We start from the raw sequence: 25,163 nt of genomic DNA, 5'->3' as shown, positions 1-25,163 counted from the left end.
AAAATTTGTGTCAGAGCCCCTGCTATCTCCTCCCTTGCCTCACATAAAAGCCTGGGATACATCTCATCTGGGCCTGGGGATTTATCCATTTCTAAGCTCCCTAAAACAGCTAATACTTCCTCCCTTTCAATGATAATATGTTCAAGTATATCACAATCACCCTCCCTGATCTCTACACCTACATTGTCCTTCTCCACAGTGAACACAGGTGAAAAGTAATCATTTAAAACCTCACCTATGTCCTGCGGCTCCACACACAGATTGCCACTATGGTCCCTAATGGGCCCCACTCTTTCCTTGGTTATCCTCTTACCCTTAATATACTTATAAAACGCCTTAGGATGTTGCCCGACAGTGTTTTTTCATGTCCCCTCTTCGCTCTCCTAATTACTTTTTTTAGTACCCCCCTACACTTTCTATACTCCTCTGCTGTGTTCAGCGATCTGAATCTGCCATAAGTCTCCTTTTTTTCCTGATCCAATCCTCCATAGCCCTTGACATCCAGGGTTCCCTGGACTTGTTGGTCCTACCGTTCGCCTTAACGGGTACATGTTGGTTCTGAACCCTCACTATTTGACTCCCACTGGTCTGATGTAGACTTTCCTACAAGTAGCTGCTCCCAGTCTACTTTGGCCAGATCCTTATTTATCTTATTAAAATCGGCCTTCCCCCAATTCAGTACCTTTATTTCTGGCCCATCTTTGTCCTTTTCCATAACTACCTTAATTCTTAGAGTTATGGTCACTATCCCCGAAATGCTCCCCCACTGACACTTCTACCACTTGTCCAGCTTCATTCCCTAGTATTAGGTCCAGTACTGCCCCTTCTATTGTAGGACTTTCTACATACTGGCTCAAAAAGCTCTCTTGTATTCATTTTAAGAATTCCGCTCCCTTTACTCCTTTTACACTCAGACTATCCCAGTTGATATTAGGTAAGTTGAAATCCCCTACTATTATTACCCTATTATTTTTACACCTCTCTGAGATTTGCCTATATATCTACTCCTCTATCTCTCCCAGCCAAGTGATTGCCCCCTTTTTGTTTTTAAGTTCTACCCATTTGGCCTCATTTGAAGAACCTTCTACGATAACATCCCTCCTTACTGCAATAATTGACTCCTTGATCAACAGTGCAATGCCACCTCCTCCTTTATCCCCTCCCATGTCACGAGTTTGGAGCCGGGACTGAAATCAGTGGCTTCAGTCTTCCCAATATTTAATTGGAATAAATTTCTGCTCATCCAGTACTGGATATTGGATAAGTGGTCTGATAATTTAGCAACAGTGGATTCATCGAGAGAGGTGGTGATGAGGCAGAGCTGGGTGTCGTCAGCATACGTATGGAAACTAACTGCTTTTGGATGATGTCGCCGAGGGGCAGCATGTAGATGAGAAAAAGGAGGGGGCCATGGATAGATCCGTGGGAGACACCAGAGGTAACGGTGTGGGAGCAGGCTGAGAAGCCATTTTAAGTGATGCTTTGGCTACGATTTGATCGGTAAGAATGGAACCAGGTGAGAGCAGTTTCATCCAGCTTGAAGACACTGGAGAGGTTGGTGTGGTGGTTAGCCACATCAAAGGCTGCAGACAGGTCGAGAAGGATGTGGAGGGATAATTTATCTTTGTCACAGTCACATGGGATGTCATTTGTGACTTTGATAAGGAGCTGTTTAGGTACTATGGCAGGGGTGGCAACCTGTTTGGAGGGATTCAAACATGGAAATTCTGGGAAAGTTGGGCATGGATTGAAAGGCGACAACACGTTCAAACGCTTTGGAGAGGAAAGGGAGGTTGAAGATGGGGCAGTAGTTTGCAAGGATAGTGGGCTCAAGGGTTTTTTTGAGGAGAGGGATGATGGCGTATTTAAAGGAGGAAGGGATGACACCTGAAGAGAACACCATTAGCAATATCAGCTCACGTGGAGACCTGGCAGTGGGGCGGGGTGGGGTGGGGGAAGTTAGGTGGTCAGCAGTTTAGTGAGAATAGGTTCAGGGGAGCAGGGGATGGGTCTCATGGACAAGATGAGCTTGAAAGGGGAGATGGGAGAGAAACTAGAAAAAGATGCAAGTTCAGGGCTAGGGCAGGGGGGTGCCTTTTAGTATGTTAGCTGGGCTACATTACCAATAGAAGGGATTTAACAGGGCTACATTACGAATATAAGGTGCTAACTCTTTTGGCTTTGCTTTGACACCCAGGATGTTTGGCAAGTGTTTGTAGTAGCAGCCTTTCTCATAATGAAGTTTTTATGTACTTGCCCTTCTTGAAATAACTGGGTGATCAGAACCTCCTTCCAACTTCAGTTTGAACATCTGCCCAAATAGATGTTGAGCTTCAGTGCAAATCGTAGCTGGAATTAGTACAGATTTGATGTACTTTATCTTCAAAAGGACACTGATTTGGAGGAGAGATGACTGATGAGAAGAGTCTCACAAAGCTGAAATTGCAATCATGGCTAGAGAAAGATTGGTGGCACGCATGATCCATATCTTTGAAATTAAGAGGCACCAATGACGTGGGCCTCAGCAGGCTATTCGACCATGACTAGGAAATATGAAGATGAAAACAATAAGCCTCGGACAAGACTAGTGATTAGAAGTAAATCCTGTTCTTAGATTGTATTTATAGAACAAGTTCCCAACAAAGCAGTGGAGGTTAATTTGATAAATCATTTTCAAAAGGAATTAGATAAATATTTGGGACTAGGTTACAGGTAATAGGGGTAGGTACCAACTGAGATGATCATGGGATACAGTGGAATGCTGCTGTGATTGGGGGGGGTGGGGGGGGTGTGCGGGGAGAACAGTAATCTGCACAAAGATCAGCAGATCAGGGCTGAATTGTGGAGATGTGAGAATTGATATTCTGCAGTGTTACTCTTATTACCTGTGGAGCTCAAATGGTACTGGAACTTTATTGGACCTATTAGAACTCTCTTTCCACAAATACTGCCAGAGCAATTCCAGAATTTTCTGTTTTATTTCAGTGTTTGAACTTTGTTAGGTAGTGGGTATAATGTTTTGCAGAGTAGATTTTAAATGGCCTGTGGAAGGAACAAACAAGCCACTGAGGTTCTTATTTTATCACTCTTGCCACCTTTTTTTTCTTATGTTTTTCAGTTATTTTTCCCCCTATCTCCCCCACTCTGGGACCTGCAAATATACGAAATGTTCTTACCAAATCTTAGTTGCCAATTTGAAAGCGAGTCATAAATGTCAGCAAGGCAAAAGTTCAGACTGCAAGACTGTGGTTTTCCACATGTTATGGGTTAGAATAGGGGTTCTCATTAACTACAGAAAAATTAGGACCTGCATAAATATCTGCAAAGGCCTCTGGATGTGTGAAGCAAATCAAAATGCATTATCTGTTTCTGCTACTGTTAGGAGTAATACTATTTAGAAGTGCGGGCCTTTACAAAATAAACCTGGCATATTGGAGGTAAATTTGTAATATCTGACAGATGTTTTTAAAATGCTTGGGAACCTTCTGATTTCAATAATTAGCAGGTAATTGCATACCAACAAACCACTGGTTCATCTCTGATGTTTTTTTTGTTTTTTTCGAGATACAGCACTGAAACAGGCCCTTCGGCCCACCGAGTCTGTGCTGACCATCAACCACCCATTTATACTAATCCTACACTAATTCCATATTCCTACCACATCCCCACCTGTCCCTATATTTCCCTACCACCTACCTATACTAGTGACAATTTATAATGGCCAAGTTACCTACCAACCTGCAAGTCTTTTGGCTTGTGGGAGGAAACCGGAGCACCCGGAGAAAACCCACGCAGACACAGGGAGAACTTGCAAACTCCACACAGGCAGTACCCAGAATTGAACCCGGGTTGTTGGAGCTGTGAGGCTGCGGTGCTAACCACTGCGCCACTGTGCCGCCCTATTGCCAGACCTCGGGCTCAGTAACTTGAGGTTCTGAATGTCTTTCAAGCCCACCCTATCTGCTGCCGGTCAGTTATTCCCGCCCTCTCTGCTAAGGGTCAGTGACTCCCGCCCTCTCTGCTAAGGGTCAGTGACTCCCGCCCTCTCTGCTAAGGGTCGGTGACTCCCGCCCTCTCTGCTAAGGGTCGGTGACTCCCGCCCTCTCTGCCAAGGGTCGGTGACTCCCGCCCTCTCTGCCAAGGGTCGGTGACTCTCGTCCTCTCTGCCAAGGGTCGGTGACTCTCGCCCTCTCTGCCAAGGGTCGGTGACTCCCGCCCTCTCTGCCAAGGGTCGGTGACTCCCGCCCTCTCTGCCAAGGGTCGGTGACTCCCGCCCTCTCTGCCAAGGGTCGGTGACTCCCGCCCTCTCTGCCAAGGGTCGGTGACTCCCGCCCTCTCTGCCAAGGGTCGGTGACTCCCGCCCTCTCTGCCAAGGGTCGGTGACTCCCGCCCTCTCTGCCAAGGGTCGGTGACTCCCGCCCTCTCTGCCAAGGGTCGGTGACTCCCGCCCTCTCTGCCAAGGGTCGGTGACTCCCGCCCTCTCTGCCAAGGGTCGGTGACTCCCGCCCTCTCTGCCAAGGGTCGGTGACTCCCGCCCTCTCTGCCAAGGGTCGGTGACTCCCGCCCTCTCTGCCAAGGGTCGGTGACTCCCGCCCTCTCTGCCAAGGGTCGGTGACTCCCGCCCTCTCTGCCAAGGGTCGGTGACTCTGTAATAAAAGCAAAATACTGCGGATGCTGGAAATCTGAAACAAAAACAAGAAATGCTGGATTCACTCAGCAGGTCTGGGAGCATCTGTGGAAAGAGAAGCAGAGTTAACGTTTCGGGTCAGTGACCCTTCTTCGGAACCCGAAGAAGAAGGGTCACTGACCCGAAACGTTAACTCTGCTTCTCTTTCCACAGATGCTGCCAGACCTGCTGAGTGAATCCAGCATTTCTTGTTTTTGTGTCGGTGACTCTGTGTTGTGCTTTGTTGTATATCAGGATGTGATGAATTAGCATATAATTAGAGTTGTGAATAGGACATTTGGTGGAATGTTTCATATCTTTGCTTGTCTATATAAAGCTCTTTTCACAGATAATTCTTATTTTAAGAATTTTTCAGGATAGGTTTATTCTGGACTTGTGCATAAAATCTGAAGTATGACCTGGGCCGTTTCTGCTCATCTGTTAACAGACCTGAGCATTCTGTGGCAATAACCAAGTCAGATTAAACCCAAATATAAATTTTCATTGAGAATAAATTGATCTATTTTCTTCATTCTAGGGAGTAATTGATTCTGTGAGAGAGAAATTCGAGTTATTGCCTGATGATGAGCGACAGTGTGCAAAGTGCAAGACTACTTGTTTCTTGTCTGCAGTCTCATGCCTTTGTAAATCCAACCAGCTGGTTTGTCTGTACCATGCTAAGGAACTCTGCTCATGTCCACCACACAGATGTCATCTCAGGTAAATAATGCATGGACTTTTCTGTCTAGATTGAACCTTGCAGTTGGATCAACCAGTAAAGAGAAAGCTAACAAATGTTATATTATGAGATGTATAACCTTGATCAGTTAAACTGTATGTATGTTGTTAGTCTGATTGAGGCGGACCAACCTGGTATGCTTCACTGATGAGGCCATATAAATCTTGAATGAGGCTGGAGCTGAAAAGGAGTTGCCATCTTATTTCAGTAACTGAAGGATGTTACACTTCTGGGTGTCTTCTGCCTCGTTTTCTCCAACTCTAGATACTTGTGGCTTCCATGTTTCAAACATCTGAGGGTTGTAGGATGTCCCAGAGAGTTTTCAGTTGCCCTTCTAGCAATGTAAAATTTGTAGCATTCCCAGGTAATGGAACACCTGGCAAGCTGATAAGTGGCCTTATTCACCAGGACCCCATGCATTTAACAGCTCCTTTTGTATTTACATAGTTATTATTAATCAAAAATATTGCCATTTGCTTCAAAAATAGGCAGGTATTTTTGATTCGTTCGGGGGAATGTGAGTGTCGCTGGCTAAGCCAGCATTTGTTGCCATCCCTAATTACCCTTGAGAAGGTGGTGGTGAGCTGCCTTCTTGATCCTCTGCAGTTCTTGGGGTGTAGGTACACCTACCATGCTGTTAGGAAGGGAGTTCCAGGATTTTGACCCAGCAACAGTGAAGGAATGGCGATATAGTTCCAAGTCAAGATGGTGTGTGGCTTGGAGAGGAACTTGCAGGTGATGGTGTTCCATACATCTGCTGCCCTTGTCCTTCTAGGTGGTAAATGTCATGGGTTTGAAGGTGCTGTTGAAGGAGCCTTGGTGAGTTACTGCATTGTATCTTGTGGATGGTATACATTGCTGCCGCTGCACTTCGGTGGTGGAGGGAATGAATGTTGAAGGTGGTGGATAGGGTGCCAGTCACGAGGGCTCCTTTTTCCTGGATGGTGTCGAGCTTCTTGAGTGTTGTTGGAGCTGCACACATCCAGGCAAGTGGAGAGTATTCCATCACACTCCTGACTTGTGTCTTGCAGATGGTGGACAGGCATTGGGGAGTCAGGCGGTGAGTTAGTTGCTGCAGAATTCCCAGCCTCTGACCTGCTCTTGTAGCCACAGCATTTATGTGGCTGGTCCAATTCAGTTTCTGGTCAATGGTAACCCCCAGGATGTTGATAGTGGAGAATGTCAAAGGCAGCTGGTTATATTTTCTCTTGTTTGAGATGGTCATTGCCTGGCACTTGTGTGGCACGAATGTTACTTGCCACTTATCAGCCCAAGCCTGGATGTTCTCCATGTCTTGCTGCATAGGTAACTTATTTGACCTGGAAAGTGAACTAATGGATGTTGAAGAGGACTTGACTCACATTACTACCAGTATGGTTCCCAATCAACTATACGAATCTATGGTAAATAAAATCTCTGGCTAAATAAAATGTAACTGAAGACCATTAAGAAACAACAGGAGGAAATTGCACAAAATCTGGCAAAAATCTTCCAGAAATCACTAAATATTTGGGAAGGACCGGAGAAAGGCAGATGTTTTTTAAAAAAAATGGAGCAGAACTGACCTAGGAACTACTGACCAGTCAGTTTGAAGTCCATTGAACTGAGTAAAGTTATGGAAACTTATTAAAGATAAGGGGGGGGGGTGCAAAATTGAGCTCTAGAATGCCTTTTTTTGGAGTACTGAGAGACCCCTTACAGCATTGAAAATGGTGTCTGTGGCCAACACAGAGTTAGGGTCATTATGGCACAGAATGAGGCCATTTGGCATTCTTTTTTATTCTTTCATGGTATGTGGGCGTTGCTGGCCAGGCCAGCATTTATTGCCCACCTCTAATTGCCCTTGAGAAGGTGGTGGTGAGCTGCCTTCTTTAATCACTGCAGTCCATGTGGGCTAGGTACACCAACAGTGCTGTTAGGAAGGGAGTTCCAGGATTTTGACCCAGCGACAGTAAATTAACGGCGATATAGTTCCAAGTCAGGATGGTGTGTGACTTGCAGATGGTGGTGGTCCCATGCATTTGCTGCCCTTGTCCTTCTAGTTGTTGGAGGTCGCGGGTTTGGAAGGTGCTGTCTAAGGAGCCTTAGTGCGTTGCTGCAGTGCATCTTGTAGATGGTACACACTGCTGCCACTGTGCGTCGGTGGTGCAGGGAGTGAATATTTGTGGATGGGGTGTCACTCAAGCAGGCTGCTTTGTCCTGGATGGTGTCGAGCCTCTTGAGTGTTGTTGGAGCTGCACCCATCCAGGCAAGTGGAGAGTATTCCATCACACTCCTGACCTGTGCCTTGCAGATGGTGGACAGGCTTTGGGGAGTCAGGAGGTGAGTTACGCGCCTCAGGATTCCCAGCCTCTGACCTGCTCTTGTAGCCACGGTATTTATATGACTCCTCCAGTTCAGTTTCTGGTCAATGGAAGCCCCTAGGATGTTGATAGTGGGGGATTCAGCGATGGTAATGCCATTGAATGTCATGGGGAGATGGTTAGATTCTCTCTTGTTAGAGATGATCATTGCCTGGCACTTGTGTGGTGCAAATGTTACTTGCCACTTATCAGCTCAAGCCTGGATATTGTCCAGGTCTTGCTGCATTTCTACAGGGACTGCTTCAGTATCTGAGGAGTCACGAATGGTGCTGAACATTGATGATTGCACAGCGAACATCCCCATTTCTGACCTTATGATTGAAGGAAGGTCATTGATGAAGCAGCTGAAGATGGTTGGGCCTAGGACACTACCCTGAGGAACTCCTGCAGTGATGTCCTGGAGCTCAGATGATTGACCTCCAACAACCACAACCATTTACCTTTGCGCTAGGTATGACTCCAGCCAGCGGAGGGTTTTCCCCTTGATTCCCATTGACCTCAGTTTTGCTAGGGCTCCTTGATGCCATACTCAGTCAAATGCTGCCTTGATGTCAAGGTCAGTCACTCTCACCTCATCTCTGGAGTTCAGCTCTTCTGTCCATGTTTGAACCAAGGCTGTAATGAGGTCAGGAGCTGAGTGGCCCTGGCGGAACCCAAACTGAGCGTCAGTGAGCAGGTTATTGCTAAGCAAGTGCCGCTTGATGGCATTGTTGATGACACCTTCCATCACATTACTGATGATTGAGAGTAGACTGATGGGACGGTAATTGGCTGGGTTGGGCTTGCCCTGATTTTTGTGTACAGGACGTACCTGGGCAATTTTCCACATTGCAGGGTAGATGCCAATGTTGTAGCTGTACTAGAACAGCTTGGCTAGGGGCGTGGCAAGTTCTGGAGCACAGGTCTTCAGTACTATTGCCGGAATATTGTCAGGGCCCATAGCCTTTGCAGTATCCAATGTCATCAGTCGTTTCTTGATAACACACGGAGTGAATCGAATTGGCTGAAGTCTGGCATCTGTGATGCTGGGGACCTCAGGAGGAGGCCGAGATGGATCATCAACTCGGCACTTCTGGTTGAAAATTGTTGCAAATACTTCAGCCTTATCTTTCGCACTGATGCACTGGGCTCCCCCATCGTTGAGGATGGGGATATTTGTGGAGCCATTTCCTCCAGTTAGTTGTTTAATTGTCCACCACCATTCATGGCTGGATGTGGCAGGACTGCAGAGTTTAGATCTGATCCGTTGGTTATGGGATTGCTTCACTCTGTCTATCGCATTTTGCTTACACGGTTTGGCACGCATGCCGGTTCTCTGTGGAGCAATCCAGTCACGCCCATTCACCGCTGCATCCCCGGAGCCCTGCAAGTTTTTTTTATATTCTCTCATGGGATGTGAGTGTTGCTGGCAAGGCCAGCATTTGTTGCCCATCCTGAATTGCCCTTGAGAAGGTGGTGGTGAGCTGCCTTCTTGAACTGCTGTAGTCTATCTAGTGTAGGAATACCGATAGTGCTATTCGGCAGCGAGTTACAGGTTTTTGTCCCAGCAACAGTGAAGGAAGGACAATTTATTTCCACGTCAGATGAACTTGCACTTCCATGATAATAAAAGCAAAATACTGCGGATGCTGGAAATCTGAAATAAAAACAAGAAATGCTGGAAATACTCAGCAGGTCTGGCAGCATCTGTGGAAAGAGAAGCAGAGTTAACGTATCAGGTCAGTGACCCTTCTTTGGAACTTATTGCACTTCCATGAGTCTGCTGCCTTTGTCCTTCTAAGTGGTAAAGTGGGTTTCGAAGGTGCTGCCGAAGGATCCTTGGCTGTCACTGTGCACCGATGATGGAGGGAGTGAACGTTTAATGTCGTGGATAGACTGCCGTTCTCAGGGGTTACTTTGTCCTGGATGGTACCCAACTTCTTCAGTGGTGTTGGAGCTGCACTCATCCTGGCAAGTGGAGAGTATTCCATCACACTCCTGACTTGTTCTTTGTAGATGCTGTATGAGCTTCAGCCATCAGGTGGTGAGTTATTCGCTGCAGAATTCCCAGCTTCTGACCTGCTCTTGTAGCTATAGTACTAATATGGCTGGTTCAGTTTAGTTCCTGGTCAATGATAACCTCCAGGATGTTGATGGTAGGGGATTCAATGATGGTAATGCTGCTGAATGTCAAGGGGAGACTGGCACTTGCATGGTGCGATTGTTACTTGCCATTTATCAGTCCAAGCCTGAATGTTGTCCAGTTCTTGTTGAATGTGAACACGGACTACTTCAGTATCTGAGGAGTCATAAATGGTACTGAACACTGCAACCATCAGCAAACATTCCCACTTCTGACGTTATGATGGAGGGAAGATCATTGATGAAGCAGCTGAAGATGGTTGGGCCTAGGACACTACCCTGAGGAACAGTGACATCATGGGAAATCTGCAAGGTGATTGGTTGGGTAAGTAACAGTTGTTAGTCAATTTAAATAGCTTTAAAAAAAAAAGGGGAAAGTTGTTTCTGTTTGAAAAAAAAACCTCAAGTGATAAAGTGAGTACTACTAAAGTGTTTTTTTTAATTAGTGTAATTTAGATTGCAGTGGGTAGTGTTTGGAGTGGAACAAGGCCTCTAGTGTAATTAGTATTTTTTAATTAAGGGAGTAACTAATTAATCTAAAGGTAAGTCATGACAGGAGAGCTCGCACCCGTGATATGCTCCTCCTGCACTATGTGGGAAATGAGGGACGCTTCCAGTGTCACTTGACGACCACGTGTGCAGGAAGGGTATCCAGCTGCAGCTACTGGCTACCTGCATTACGGAGCTGGAGCTGCAGGTGGATTCATTGTGGAGCATCCGCGATGCTGAGGACGTCATGGATAGCATGTTTAGCAAGGTGGTCACACCGCTGGTAATGGCTGCACAGGCAGAAAAGGGATGGGTGACCACCAGGCAGAGTAGGAGGTGCAGGCAAGTAGTGCAGGAGTTCCCTGAGGCCATCCCCCTCGCTCAGATATACCGCTTTGGATACTGTTGGGGGGGGGGGTGTGGTGGCGGGATGGCCTCCCAGGGGAAAGCAGCAACAGCCAAGTTCGTGGTTGGCTCTGCTGCACAGCATGGGAGGAAAAGGAGTGGGAGTGCTATAGTGATAGGGGATTCTATCGTAAGGGGTACAGATAGGTGTTTCTGTGGCCGCAAACGTGATTCCAGGATGGTATGTTGCCTCCCTGGTGCTAGGGTCAAGGATGTCATGGAGCGGCTGCAGGACATTCTGCAGGGGGAGGGTGAGCAGTCAGAGGCCGTGGTATACATTGGTACCAACGACATAGGTAAAAAGAGGGATGAGGTCCTGCAACAAGAATTTAGGGAGCTAGGTAGCAGATTAAAAAGCAGGACCTTAAAGGTTTTAATCTCAGGATTACTCCCGGTGCCATGTGCTTGTGAGAATAGGAATAGGAGGATAGGGCAGATGAATGCGTGGCTGAAGAGATGGTGCAGGAGGGAAGGCTTTAGTTTCCTGGATCACTGCATCTGTTTCTGGCAAAGGTGGGACCTGTACAAGTTGGACAGGTTGCACCTGAACCGCAACAGGACCAACATCCTTGCTGGGAGGTTTACTAGTGTTGGGAGTTTAAACTAATTTGGCAGGGGAATAGGATACAGAGTGGAGGTTCAGTTGGGGGTGAAGCACAGTCAAATATAAAAGAGAAACTAAATCAGTCTGGAAGGCAGAGCAAATATAGACCTGTTAAGGCACAAGTGAAAAATGCAAGGCTGGATTGCATCTATTTTAATGCAAGGAGTCTTAATAGTAAGGCAGATGAATTGAGGGCATTGATTAGCACATGGGATTATGATATTGCTATCATAGAGGCATGGTTGAGGGAGGGGCAGGACTGGCAGCTCAATATTCCAGGGTATAGAATCTTCAGGCGTGACAGGGGAGGGGGTAAAAGAGGAGGTGGCATTGCACTGTTGATCAAGGAGTCAATTACTGCAGTAAGGAGGGATGATATCGTAGAAGGTTCTTCAAGTGAGGCCATATGGGTAGAACTTAAAAACAAAAAGGGGGCAATCACTTGGCTGGGAGAGATAGAGGAGCAGATATGTAGGCAAACCTTGAGACGTGTAAAAATAATAGGGTAATAATAGTAGAGGATTTCAACTTACCTAATATCAACTGGGATAGTCTGAGTGTAAAAGGAGTAAAGGGGGCGGAATTCTTAAAATGCATACAGGAGAGCTTTTTGAGCCATTATGTAGAAAGTCCTACAAGAGAAGGGGCAGTACTGGGCTTAATCCTAGGGAATGAAGCTAGACAAGTGGTGGAAGTGTCAGTGGGGGAGCATTTCGGGGATAGTGACCAAAACTCTAAGAATTAAGGTAGTTATGGAAAAGGACAAAGATGGGCCAGAAATAAAGGTACTAAATTGGGGGAAGGCCGATTTCAATATGATAAAAAAGGATCTGGCCAAAGTAGACTGGGAGCAGCTACTTGTAGGAAAGTCTACATCAGACCAGTGGGAGTCATTCAAAGAGGAAATAGTGAGGGTTCAGAGCCAACATGTACCCGTTGGGGTGAAGGGTAGGACCAACAAGTCCAGGGAACCCTGGATGTCCAGGGCTATGGAGGGATTGGATCAGGAAAAAAAGGAGGCTTGTGGCAGATTCGGAGCGCTGAACTCAGCAGAGGCAATAGAGATGTATAGAAAGTGTAGGGGGGTACTAAAAAATGTAATTAGGAGAGCGAAGAGGGGACATGAAAAAACACTGTCGGGCAACATCCTAAGGCGTTTTATAAGTATATTAAGGGTAAGAGGATAACCAGGGAAAGAGTGGTGCCCATTAGGGACCAACGTGGCAATCTGTGTGTGCAGCTGGAGGACATAGGTGAAGTTTTAAATGATTACTTTTCATCTGTGTTCACTATGGAGAAGGACAATGTAGGTGTAGAGATCAGGGAGGGGGATTGTGATATACTTGAACATGTTAGCATTGAAAGGGAGGAAGTATTAGCTGTTTTAGCAGGCTTAAAAGTAGATAAATCCTCAGGCCCAGATGAGATGTATCCCAGGCTGTTATGTGAGGCAAGAGAGGAGATAGCAGGGGCTCTGACACAAATTTTCAAATCCTCTCTGGCCACAGGAGACGTCCCAGAGGATTGGAGGACAGCGAATGTGGTGCCGTTATTCAACAAGGGTAGCAGGGATAAACCAGGTAATTACAGGCCAGTGAGTCTAACATCAGTGGTTGGGAAACTATTGGAAAAAATTCTGAGGGACGGGATTAATCAGGGATAGTCAGCATGGCTTTGTCAGGGTAAGATCGTGTCTAACTAACTTGATTGAATTTTTCAAGGTGGTGACTAGATGTGTAGAGGGTAAAGCAGTTGATGTAGTCTACATGGACTTCAGTAAGGCTTTTGATAAGGTCCGCATGGGAGATTGGTTAAGAAGGTAAGAGCCCATGGGATCCAGGGCAATTTGACAAATTGGATCCAAAATTGGCTTCGTGGCAGGAGGAAGTTAGTGGAAGCCTATGACTGGTGGTGTACCGCAAGGATCGGTGTTGGAACCCTTGCTGTTTGTAGTGTACGTTAATGATTTAGACATGAATATAGGAGGCATGATAAGTAAGTTTGCAGATGACACGAACGTTGCTGGTGTCGTAAATAGTGAGGAGGAAAGCCTTAGAATACAGGACGATATAGATGGGCTGGTAAGATGGGCAGAGCAGTGGCAAATGGAATTTAATCCTGAGAAGTGTGAAGTGATGCATTCTTGGGAGGACTAACAGGGAAAGAGAATATACAATGGATGGTAGGAAGTACAGAAGGTCAGGTAGATAAGGTGGTTAGGAAGGCATATGGGATACTTGCCTTTATCAGCCGAGATATAGAATATAAGAGCAGGGAGTTTATGATGGAGCTGTATAAAACGCTAGTTACGCCACAGCTGGAGTTACTGTGTACAGTTCTGGGCACCACACTATAGGAAGGATGTGATTGCACTGGTGAGGGTGCAGAGGAGATTCACCAGGATGTTGCCTGGGCTGGAGTATTTCAGCTATGAAGAGAGACTGAAAAGGCTAGGGTTGATTTCCTTGGAGCAAAGAAGGCTGAGGGGGGAGATGATTGAGATATACAAAATTATGAGAGGCATGGATAGGTTAGATAGGAAGAAACTTTTTCCCTTAGCAGAGGGGTCAATAACCAGGGGGCATAGATTTAAGCTAAGGGGCAGGAGGTTTAGAGGGGATTTGAGGAAAAATGTTTTCATCCAGAGGGTAGTTGGAATCTGGAACGCACTGTCTGAAGAGGTGGTCGAGGCAGGAACCCTCACAACATTTAAGAAGTATTTAGATGAGCACTTGAAATGCCATAGCATACAGGGCTATTGGCCAAGTGCTGGAAAATGGGATTAGAATAGATGGACCGAAGGGCCTGTTCTTGTATGACACTGACTCTTAACTCCAGCAGCGATGTCTTGGGCCTGAGATGTTTGGCCTCCAACGATGACAACTATCTTCCTTTGTGCTAGGTAGGACTCCAACCAGTGGAGAGTTTGCCTCCTGATTCCCTTAGGTTCCCATCCAATTTCATTTTGAAATCATTCATCGCCTCCGCTTCCACCACCCTTGCGGGCAGTGATTTCCAGGTAATTGCCATTTGCTGCGTGAAAAATAATTCTTCCTCACGTCCCGCCTGTATCTCTTGCCCAAAAACTTAAACTGTATCTCCTAGTCCTTGTACCATAAGCTAATGGAAACAGCTTTTCTTTGTCTACCTGTGTCAAATCTCTCCTCAACCTCCTTTGCTCCAAGGAGAACAATCCCAGCTTCTCCAACCTAATCTTGTAACTATGACCCTCATCCCTAGAACTAATCGGGCGGCGCAGTGGTTAGCACTGCAGCCTCAGAGCTCCAGCGACCCGGGTTCAGTTCTGGGTACTGCCTGTGCGGAGTTTGTAAGTTCTCCCTGTGACCGCGTGGGTTTCTGCCGGGTGCTCCGGTTTCCTCCCACAGCCAAGGACTTGCAGGTTGATGGGTAAATTGGCCACTGTAAATTGCCCCTAGTGTAGGTAGGTGGTAGGAGAATGGTGGGGATGTAGTAGGGAATATGGGATTAATGTAGGATTAGTATAAATGGGTAGTTGTTGGTCGGCACAGACTCGGTGGGCTGAAGGGCCTGTTTCAGTGCTATATCTCTAAATAAAAATAAATAATCGGATAAATCTCCTCTGCGTCCTCTGAAGGACCTGTACATCCTTCCTAAAGTGTGGTGCGCAGAACTGGACACACTATTCTAGTTGTGGCCTAACTAGAGCTTTATAAAGTTTCAGCATAACTTCCCTGCTTTTGTAGTTAGTACCTATATTTATGAAGCCCAAAATCCTATATGCATTGCGAACTACTCTCTCAATATGTCCATTCCACCCTCAAAGATCTATTTGCACGAACTCCTATGTTTCTCTGTTCCTCTCTTTAGAACTGTGCCATTGAGTCTATATTGCCTGAGCCCTATCCTTTCTGCCAAAAAGCATTACCTTGCACTTACTTCTCTATTAAATTCCATTTGCCACTTAACTGCCTATTCTGCTAGCCTATCTATGTCCTGTTGCAGTTGATTGGTATCATCCTCACGTCTGCGTTTGGTATCGTTGACAAATTTTGAAATGTTACTCTGTTCCAATATCCAAGTCATTTATATGTATTGAAACAAAACAGTGTTCCTAGCACTGATTTTTGGTGTCTACCATCTTTCAGTGTAAAAAAACAACCATTTACCATGACTCGCTGTTTTCTGTCCTTAAGCCAATTTTTTAATCCAAGCTGACACGGACCCTCCTATTCCATGAGCCTCAATTTTGTTAACCTGCCTTTTGTGTGGTACTTTGTGAAACACTTTCTTAAAATCAATATAGAAAACATCCACTGTATTCCCTTCATCAACCTTCTCTGTTACTTTGTCAAAAAATTCAATTAGATTAGTTAAGCATGATGCCTTTTAAAAATCAGTGCTGGTTCTCTTTAATTAATTCAAACTTCTCCAAGGCCTGTTAATTTTTTTTTCTTGATTATTGCTTCTAAAACTTTATCCACCATTGATGTTAAACTGACAGGCCTGCAGTCACTAGGAATGTCCTTGCACCCTTTCTTGAATAAGGTGCCACTTTCCAATCCTCTGGCACTTCCCCCATATCTAGGGAAGATTATGGCAAGCCCTTCCACTATCTCCACCCCCCACTTCCCTTGGCATTCTGGGATGCATGCCATCTGGACCAGGCGACTTATCCATTCTTTCCAGTACATCCTAACTATCAATTTTCACCCATCCATTACTTCTATTGATATTTTGTCAGCAACCTCTTCCTTAGTTAAACATTGATACAAAGGACTCATTACTTACTTTAGCCTTGTCTTTTCCTGTAAGCATATATCACCACCTTTGTCCCTAATGTGCCTCACCTTGCCTCTTACTACCAACTTACTATTTAAATACCGGTAGAAGAATTTTGTTTACAGCCATTTTATTCTCATTCTCTCTTCGCATTCTTACTTTTCTATTCACTTCCCCTCTCAACTTAGTGTATTTTGTTCTGGTTCTCGCTTGAAGAATTCACCTGACTTGCATCATATCCCCTCTTTTTTTTTGTTTCATCGTATTCTCTATTTTTCTCGTCATCCACGGAATCCTAGCTTTGGTTCCCCTACCTTTCCCTCTTGTTGCAATGTACCTAGCCTGCATCTGAAACATCTCCTCCTTAAAGATCACCTATTGTTCGATTACAGTTTTTCCTGTCAGTCTTTTTTTTTTTTTGGTTCCATTTTACCCTGGCTAGATCCCCTGTCATCCCAATGAAGTTAGTAGCCCTTCTCCAATTTAAAAGTTCTACTTTAGATTGTTCCTTGCTCTTCTCCATTGCTAATCTAAACCAATACGATGAGCCCTGTTAACCGAGTATTACTCCACAGGCACTTAGTCCGACTCATTCCCTGGCACCAGATCCAGCAATGTCTGCTTCCTGGTTGGACTGAACATACCAGTCAAGGAAGTTCTCCTGAACATGTTTCAGAAATTCCCCCCTACTTGCCCTTTATCCCAATCAATATTTGGGTAATTAAAATCCCCCGATATCACCACTCCATAGTTCTTGCACATCTCTCTGATTTCCCTACAAGTTTCATCCTCTATCTCTATCTCAATTTGGAGGCCTACAGAATATCCCAGTAGCGTGATTATACGCTTTTTCTTCTCAACTCTATCCAAATGGATTCTGTCCTTGTCCTCTATCCAACTCCAAAATGATTTCCCTTATCTGTAACTGCCACCTCACCCCTCACCCTTTTTTCTTTCCTGCCTTTTCTGAATACTTTGTATCCATGAATATTAAAAACCCAGTTGTCACCATTTTTAAACCATGTTTCCATTATTGCCACTACATTATAGTCCCACATGACTATTTGTGCTTGTAGCTCACCAACCTTATTCACCACACTTTGTGCATTTATATACATGCATTCTGAACCTGTCTTTTTCCTCATAGTCCTTCTCTGTCTGCTCTTATCGAATATGACTCTACTTCCTTCTCAAGTACTGTCCAACACTTCTGCTCTTTATGCACCTTATTCCTCTTTTCTACTTCTAAATGTTGGTGCACATTCCCCCAGCCAATTTAGTTTAAACCCTCCCCAACTGCACTAGTGAACCTCCCCATGAGGACATTGGTCCCAGTCCTGTTGAGGTGCATATGGGCCCAATTCTGGGACAGCAGGCGCCTAATGTCCCAAGAACCTGAAGCCCTCCCTCCTGCATCATGCTTCAAGCCATACCTTGATTCTCTCTATCTCTCTTGTTTCTGCTGTTGCGAGCATGTGATTCAGATGTGATTTAGTAATTCAGAGATTACTACCTTCAAAGTCCTACTTTTTAACTTCCTTCCTAGGACCTGAATGTCTGACCTTAGGACCTCAATACCTGTTCTCTGTCTTTTGTACTGACATGTACCACAACTACTGGCACTCCCCCCTGCAGAATATTCTGCACGCTCTCCATGGTATCCTTTACCCTTTCACCAGGGTGGTAGCATACCATGCGGGACTCAAAATTATGGCTACAGAATTGCCTGTCTGTCCTCCTAATTATGGAATCTCCTATAACGTTTGCATTTCTACACTTTACTGTTCTCCCCTGTGTAGTCCCTTACCCATTGGTGGCATGGTCTGGACTGGAAGGTGTCATCACTCCCAGCACTTTCCAGTGCTGAGTATGGGTTTGAGAGTGGCACACACCCTGAAGACTCCTGCACTTCCTGCCTCCCCTACTCTTGCCGATGGCCACCCGCCTACTATCCTGAACAAACTCTGCCTGCGTTCGGCCAACTGCTGGTACATACAATCCAAGAAACTCCGCCTTCTTGATGCTCAGCAGTGATTCCAGCTGCTCCTCAAACTCAGAAACCCTGGACTCGAGCTCAAGTAGCTGGAGACACTTCCTACACACATGGTCCACCAAGACACATGAAGTGTCCAGAAATTCCCACATGGCTCAGGAATTGCAAGCAGCAGGTCTTAGCTGCCCTTCCACAGTCTTAAGAAAAGAAAAAAACAACCTCTACTCCCTTGTTTAGATTCTAGTTTGTACCTTGTTTAAACTATTAATTTTAATTAATGCCTCTAGACCTGCTCTGTACTAGTTCTTATTACTAACTCACTTCCTATTACTAGGATTGAATTTTTTAATTTCCCAGCTCCTTGTTTAGAGCAATGCCCTAGCTTATAGAGGAAGAACAGAAAAGAAAAAAAGTAATATACTCACCAACCAATCACTTGCCTGCATTCCTGTGATGTCACTGATTTTTTTTTTCTGAACTTGGTCCAGCTACTCCCAAGAGAGCTGTTCAGTCCCCTTCAGTCTCACTGAGTTCCCACTCCTTTTGTCTCGGGCCTGCTGCGCCATCGCTTCTCTATCCACTCCGTTCCCTCCAAATTCCCGCTCCTGCCCCCGAAGGGATGTGCGCTGTGTGTCAGCTTCATAAAGGTGATTGCACGTGCACACCAAACGTTTGTCAGCAGCATGCAGAGCAGGCAGATCATGACTGCAGTCAGTAAGCAGCACTAATTTGATGCCAGCTTTGCTATTTTGGAGCTTCATGCTTCAGCCTATGCCCTCTCTTAACCTTGCACAGGTGAACACGTGTTAAATGGCTTGAAGGACTACCCTAATAGTGCTAAAGGGTTCATGAATTACTTGTAGGTTAATTACTGGATTATTTCTTAGACTGTTGCTGCAATTCTACATGTTTTGGTGATTTTCCATCTGTTTAAGTTTTAATCTACAGGGAATGGTCTGGCTCGTGTTGAAGTACTTTTTTTGGTGACTGATAGGCTTCTGCACAAACCAGTTACATGGCATTCCTTTTGGCATTGAACATGACTGGGAGGTTGAGCAGAGGCCATACAGAGCAGGACAAGTTTTCGGAAGAGGGAGGAGAGGGAGAAGGGCTCTCAGCAGGGGCCATATCCGCAGAGGGTCTTTGGGAGCAGATTTGTTGAACAGTTTGCTGGACTGCTCTGATGCCCTGGAAGCCTTTTTGCACTCTGGCATTCAGAGCCACGATGGCAGCAGTCTGCAACACTCAAGACGGATAGATGCTGCTTGTACTGCAATGGAAGCTGAGATCAGATGCTGCATCATGGTTGGCTGCACATGTGTGTTGATGAAGGTCACCCGTTCCATGTTGGAAAGGATGGGCTTCAAGCTCTGTGCAAAGCCCTGTGCCAAGTTGGTGTTGGACTCCTTCATGCTCCTTGACATTGAACACAGGCTTTCCGGCAGGCTTCCCAGTGCACCAAGCATTTGGGTGAGTACACTCATCAGTCGTCTTTGTAACCTGGCCCATTGAAGTCCTCATCAGATTCCTTTGCAGCAGAACTAGTATGCAACCTCACACTTATCCTGAGGGAACTGGCACCTGAGCTATCCTTTCCTCCAGCGTACTTAAGTCCAGTGTCTCTCCATATGCAGATCCCGCCTCTCAGTTTTCCTCTAAATTATATGCAGTGTCAGTATTTGAGCTCGAGACTGTGACTGTGACTGTGAAATTGAGTAGGATTATGCACAGCTCCTTCATCAGACAAAAAAAAGCAAGTTGGTGCTTCAAAATCAAAGTATTTTAAGCAGTGACAAGACAGCAAGGACTCTCTGCTCACAATACATGCAGTTCAGAAAACCAGAAATCATCCCCATCTGTAATAGGAGCACAAACCACAAAATGTGGACAACTTCCTCCAAGTTCTGTGGAAGTAGAACCATCCTGATCCTGAAGTAATTCTTGGTGACAGGTTCATCAGCCCTTACCGTAGCATAAATAGTTTTTGTGAACTGCCCAAACAAGTATTGAGACAAAATTTTGGGTAGTCTAACATTTGGACTGATTGGAATTGCAGTGATCAATTTCTTCAAAGCTAATGATGGTTTTAGCTATTGCCTATGCAATTAAAAAAAAATGTATTTGGCAATTCTGGAGAGACCCATTGGGAATAATTTACTATCGGCTCTTGATAAGGAAAGATGTGTTTTTTGTAATATCTTTAAATGAATGAGATATTGGAATACAGTGTAAAATTTCAAAACTTGCCAATAATTCCAAACTTGGAGCTGTGGCAAATAGTGAGGATGATGCAAATCGACTGCAACAGGACGTAGACAGGCTAGCAGAATGTGTCAGACAATTAGCAAATAAAATTTAATAAAAAGATGTGTAAAGTGATGCATTTTGTTAGAAGGGATAGGGAGAGGCATATAGACTTATGGCACAGTTCTAAAGCATGTATGGGACAGAGGGACCTGAGGGCTCATGTCCATAGATCTTTGAAGGCAGCAGGATATATTGAGCGAGTAATTAGCAAAGCATGTGGGATTTTGGGCTTCATAAATAAAAGCATTGAGTCCAAAAGAAGGGATGTTATGCTGAAACTTTGTAAAGCTCTGGTTGGACACAACTGGAATACTGTATCCAGTTCTGGTGGTCGCACTTTTAGGATGGATAGGAGGGTCCTTGGGAGGGTGCAGAGGAGATGTTTACAGGGATGAGGGATTTTAGCTACAAGGGGTAAGTTTGAAGAATCTGAGATTGTTCTCCTTGGAGCAAAGGAGGTGGAGGGAAGAATTGATAGAGGTATACGCGATTATGATCGGTTTAGATAAGGTAGACAAAGAAAAGCTGTTCCTATTAGCTGATGATGCAAGGGCTGTGGAACACAGGTTTTGGGCAAGAGATATGGGGGATGTGAGGGAGAAATGTTTACTCAGTGAACGGTAATGATCTGGAACTCGGTGCCTACGAGCGTGGTGGAACAGGAGGTAATGAATGACTTCAAAAGGAAATTGGATGGGCACTTGAGAGAAATAAACTTGCAGGGCTATGGGGATAGAGTGGGGGAGTGAGATTGCTATACAGAGAATTCGCATGGGCTTGATGGGCTGTAATGACTGACTTTCTTCTTGCTCTTCCTCCACTGCCTCCAGTTTTCACTTGAGCTTCCAGTTTTTGAGTTGCTGAAATGCAAAAGGGACAGGGTTTAGATTGTAATGAGGGGAGAGGAGAAAGAAAAAAGTGCATACTTACACCATCTGTAGCTTGTAAGTCAGAAGAGGGAGAAGTGCGACGAGAGGGAGAGGATTAGATATGTAATCACTTTAAGCTGTGCCAGTGGCTGTGCCCTCAGCAATGGCTCTTAATGGCCAGCACAGTCTCCTCCATGGCGGTTAGAAGAGGCAGGCGCACCTCTCCCCCTCCAGTTAGTTTCTGCTGGCTCTGGTCGTGCAGCACCACCTGCAAAAGAGAGCTGAGCGTCATTGCGTGTCCTGCAATCTAGTTGGGTGATGTGGCTGCCATGATTGAATAGCTGCAGTATGTGCAAGCTGTGAGATGTAGTTGGGAGGCTTGAAACAGATAAATGTGCAAGGGGGAGGTGAAACATCATAATGTGAGGCATGAGTCCTGATTGATAGAGATTGTTGGTAGGTGAGTGATGGAATGCAGTGAATTGAGTAGTGTAGTTAGTCGGATATGGCATTTGAAGATGCATTCACTCACCTTGACCAATCGTATGAAATCATTGTTTCCTGCACTGCATCCATGTTCTTGAACTGTAGTCCTGGAATTGACTGCCACAGCTATCTCTTGCCACTGCCTTCTGAGCAAAGAGACTGGAGGGCCTTCTGCCCCCTGAGGATAAAAGACATTTCTCCTCCATCACCTCCTTAAATCAAAACATCTAGTGCAGCGTCTGACACCCTTGTTGCCCACTGTGATCAGCTACTGTTGATTATGCACAGCATACTATTCCCAATGATGTCAGCACCTTCAGAAGCCACAACAAGCTTCCCCTTTAAGAGGTGCAAGCTAACTTTTAAATAGTGCAGGCTATTTGGAGAGGTACTGCAATAATAGTGAGTGATTTTAATTTTCATATTGATTGGGCAAATCAAATTGGCAAAGGTTGCCTGGAGGATGAGTTCATAGAATGTATTTGGGCCAGTTTCTTAGAATAGTATTCTTGAACCAACCTGACAGGGGGCTATTTTAAACCTGCTAATGAGTAATGAGACAGGATTAATTAATGACCTCATAGTAAAGGCAAGATAGTTAATAACATGCTAGAATTTCACATTCAGATTGAGGGTGAGAAATTTGGGTCTGAAACTAGTGGCTTAAACTTAAATAAAGGCAATTATAAGGGTGTGAAGACAGAGTTGGCTAAAATGGACTGGGAAAATAAGCTAAAAGCTAAGCTGGTAGAGAAGCAGTGGCAGACATTTAAGGAGATACTTCATAACTCTCAAAGATATATTCCATTGAGAAAGAAAGACTCTGAGAAGGACACACGATCTGTGGCTAACTAAGGAAGTTAGGGCTGGTATCATATTGAAAGAAAAGGCTGCAAAGATTAGTAGTAGGCCAGAAGATTGGGAAAATTTTAAAAACCAGCAAAGGATGGCTAAGAAAATAATAAAGAGGGAGAAATGAGCCTATATCCATTGAAGTTTAGAAGAATGAGAGGTGATCTTGTTGAAACATATAAGATCTTGAGGGGATTTGATAGAGTGGATACCAGAAGGATGTTTCCTCTTATGGGGGAAACTAGAACTAGGGGACACAGTTTAAGAATAAGAGGTCTCCCTTTTAAAACAGAGATGAGAAGAATTTTTTTTCTCAATGGGTTGTTAGTCTGTGGAATTCTCTTCCCCAGGACACAGTGGAGGCTGAGTCATTGAAAATATTCAAGGTTGAGTTAGATAGTTTTTTTTATAGACAAGGGAGTCGAGGATCATGGGGCAGACAGGAAAGTGGAGTTAAGACCACAACCAGATCGGCCATGATCAGGCTCGAAGGGCCGAATGTACTCCTGTCCCTAAGTGCTATGTTTCTATATATTCCAATGAAATTAAAATGAGAGTAACCTAGCAAAAAATATTAAAAAGACAGTGAAAGCTTATATAAAAAGGAAAAGAGTAGCTAAAGTAAGCGTTGGACCCTTAGAGGATGATTCTGGGGAATTAATAATGGGAAGCAAGGAAATGGCAGAGACTTTGAACAAATATTTTGTACTTGACATTTCGGAAGGAGAGGAAGCTAGGAAAAGGTGTTGGGGTAGCTCTGTTAATTAAGGATGACATTAGTACTATAGTGAGAGATGACCTTAGTTCTAAAGATCAAGATGCAGAATCAGTGTGGGTAAAGATAAGAAATAGCAAAGGTAAGAAGTCACTTGTGGGCATAGTTTATCAACATGGTTTTGTGAAAGGGAAATCATGTTTGACTAATTTATTAAGTTCTTTGAGGAAGTAGCAAGTATTGTAGATAAAGGGGAACCTCTGTAGATGTGCTATACTTGGATTTCCAAAAGGCATTTGATGTAGTGCCACATCAAAAGTTACTACACAAAATAAGAGCTCATGATATTAGGGTTACACATTAGCATGGATAGAGAGTTGATTAGCTAACAGGAAGCAGAGAGTAGGGATAAATAGGGCATTTTCGGGTTGACAAGCTGTAATTAGTGCAGTGCCACAGGGATCGGTGCGGGGGCCTCAACTATTTACAACCTATATCAATGACTTAGTTGAAGGGACTGAATGTATGGTTGCTAAATTTGCTGATGAGACAAAGATAGGTAGAAGAGTAAGTTGTAAAGAGGCCCTAAAGATTCTGCAAAGGGATATAGATAAGTGATTGGGCAAAAATTTGGCAGATGGAGTATAATGTGGGAAAATGTGAACTTGCCCACATTGGCAGGAAGAATAGAAAAGCAGTATATTATTTAAGGCTGCGTTTGCTGACAATGCAACCACTAGGTGGTGCTGTACTTGCACATGCACAAATGAAGCCTCATGCGCTCGAACTTTCACTGCGACGTTTTGGCAGCTGCCTGTAGCAAAGATGGCGCTGCTCAGCATATCACAAATATGAAAACAAATGAAACCAAAATGGCCACTTCTGGTCCCGGCTCCTGCTCCCCGCAACAGGTTGTTTAATGAATTTTATTGATGATTATTTCAGGTCACAAACCCGAATTTTATATCAGTGAGCATTTTAAAAAGAGATTTCTAACATTTTGGAAGTTGGAACAGATAAATCCTGGGAGCTCATGTTCAGCATGAAGACCGGCAGAGAGCTGCTTCTGTGTCGTAATAAGAGCCAAATCAACAACCTGATTCAGCATCTCCTCAGTGAGCTTTGTGTTTAGACCTGAGCTCCGGGATAGCTGCATGTGCGGGATTGTGTGTGCATTTCAACGGAATCCGTGCCCTCACCCCTTCTTCCCCCTCGTCCGCTCGCTTTCCCACTCTCTCCTGCTCACAGTCTCCCTCCTCTCCCCGCCTATCTTGTCAGTTTCTTCTACACTTCCTCCATGCGGGGAAAAAAGGCTGCGATAGTGGGAGGGAGTGGGGGGACCAGAAGCGGGAGGCAGCAGGGACCAGAAGTGGGAGGGAGCCGAGTGGGGCGAAGTGATGAGCGACGAATTACGTTTTCAAGCGCATGTGCGAATTAGTCGTGGCAAGCCAGGTGATGACGTAGGCTGCGCATGTGCAGCACCATACTGGCAGCAAGCGTCTGTTCTGCACATGTGCGAATCTGGGAGCACTCTGATGACGTTGGCGGAGAGGGGGTGGGCTACGTTGTCAGGAGTTACTTTGATTTTTCGAATGGAGATAAATCGCAGAACTCTGCGATACAGAGAGATCTGGGTGTCCTGGTACATGATTCACATGAAGTTAGTTAGTTTGCAGCTACAGCAAGTGATTAGGAAGGCAAATAAAATGTTGTCATTTATTGCAAGAGGAATGGAATATAAAAGTAGGGAAGTTTTGCTACAGTTGTACAAGGCATTGGTGAGACCTCATCTG

The 25,163-nt window shown here is 45.0% G+C and overlaps 1 protein-coding gene across 1 annotated transcript in view; it reads left to right on the top strand.

Moving 5' to 3' along the window:
* Positions 1-25,163, top strand: part of kdm5ba (lysine demethylase 5Ba) — a 206,015-nt gene that overhangs the window by 59,529 nt on the left and 121,323 nt on the right. Inside the window, 1 exon segment of the mRNA XM_068056906.1 lies at positions 5,205-5,386. Within this exon segment, the coding sequence (XP_067913007.1) occupies positions 5,205-5,386 (182 nt within the window).

Source organism: Heterodontus francisci, chromosome 25 (assembly GCF_036365525.1).
Source record: "Heterodontus francisci isolate sHetFra1 chromosome 25, sHetFra1.hap1, whole genome shotgun sequence".
Lineage (NCBI taxonomy): Eukaryota > Metazoa > Chordata > Chondrichthyes > Heterodontiformes > Heterodontidae > Heterodontus > Heterodontus francisci.
The sequence above is the reverse complement of the archived record's forward strand: the minus strand, read 5'-3'. Positions and strand labels throughout refer to the sequence as shown.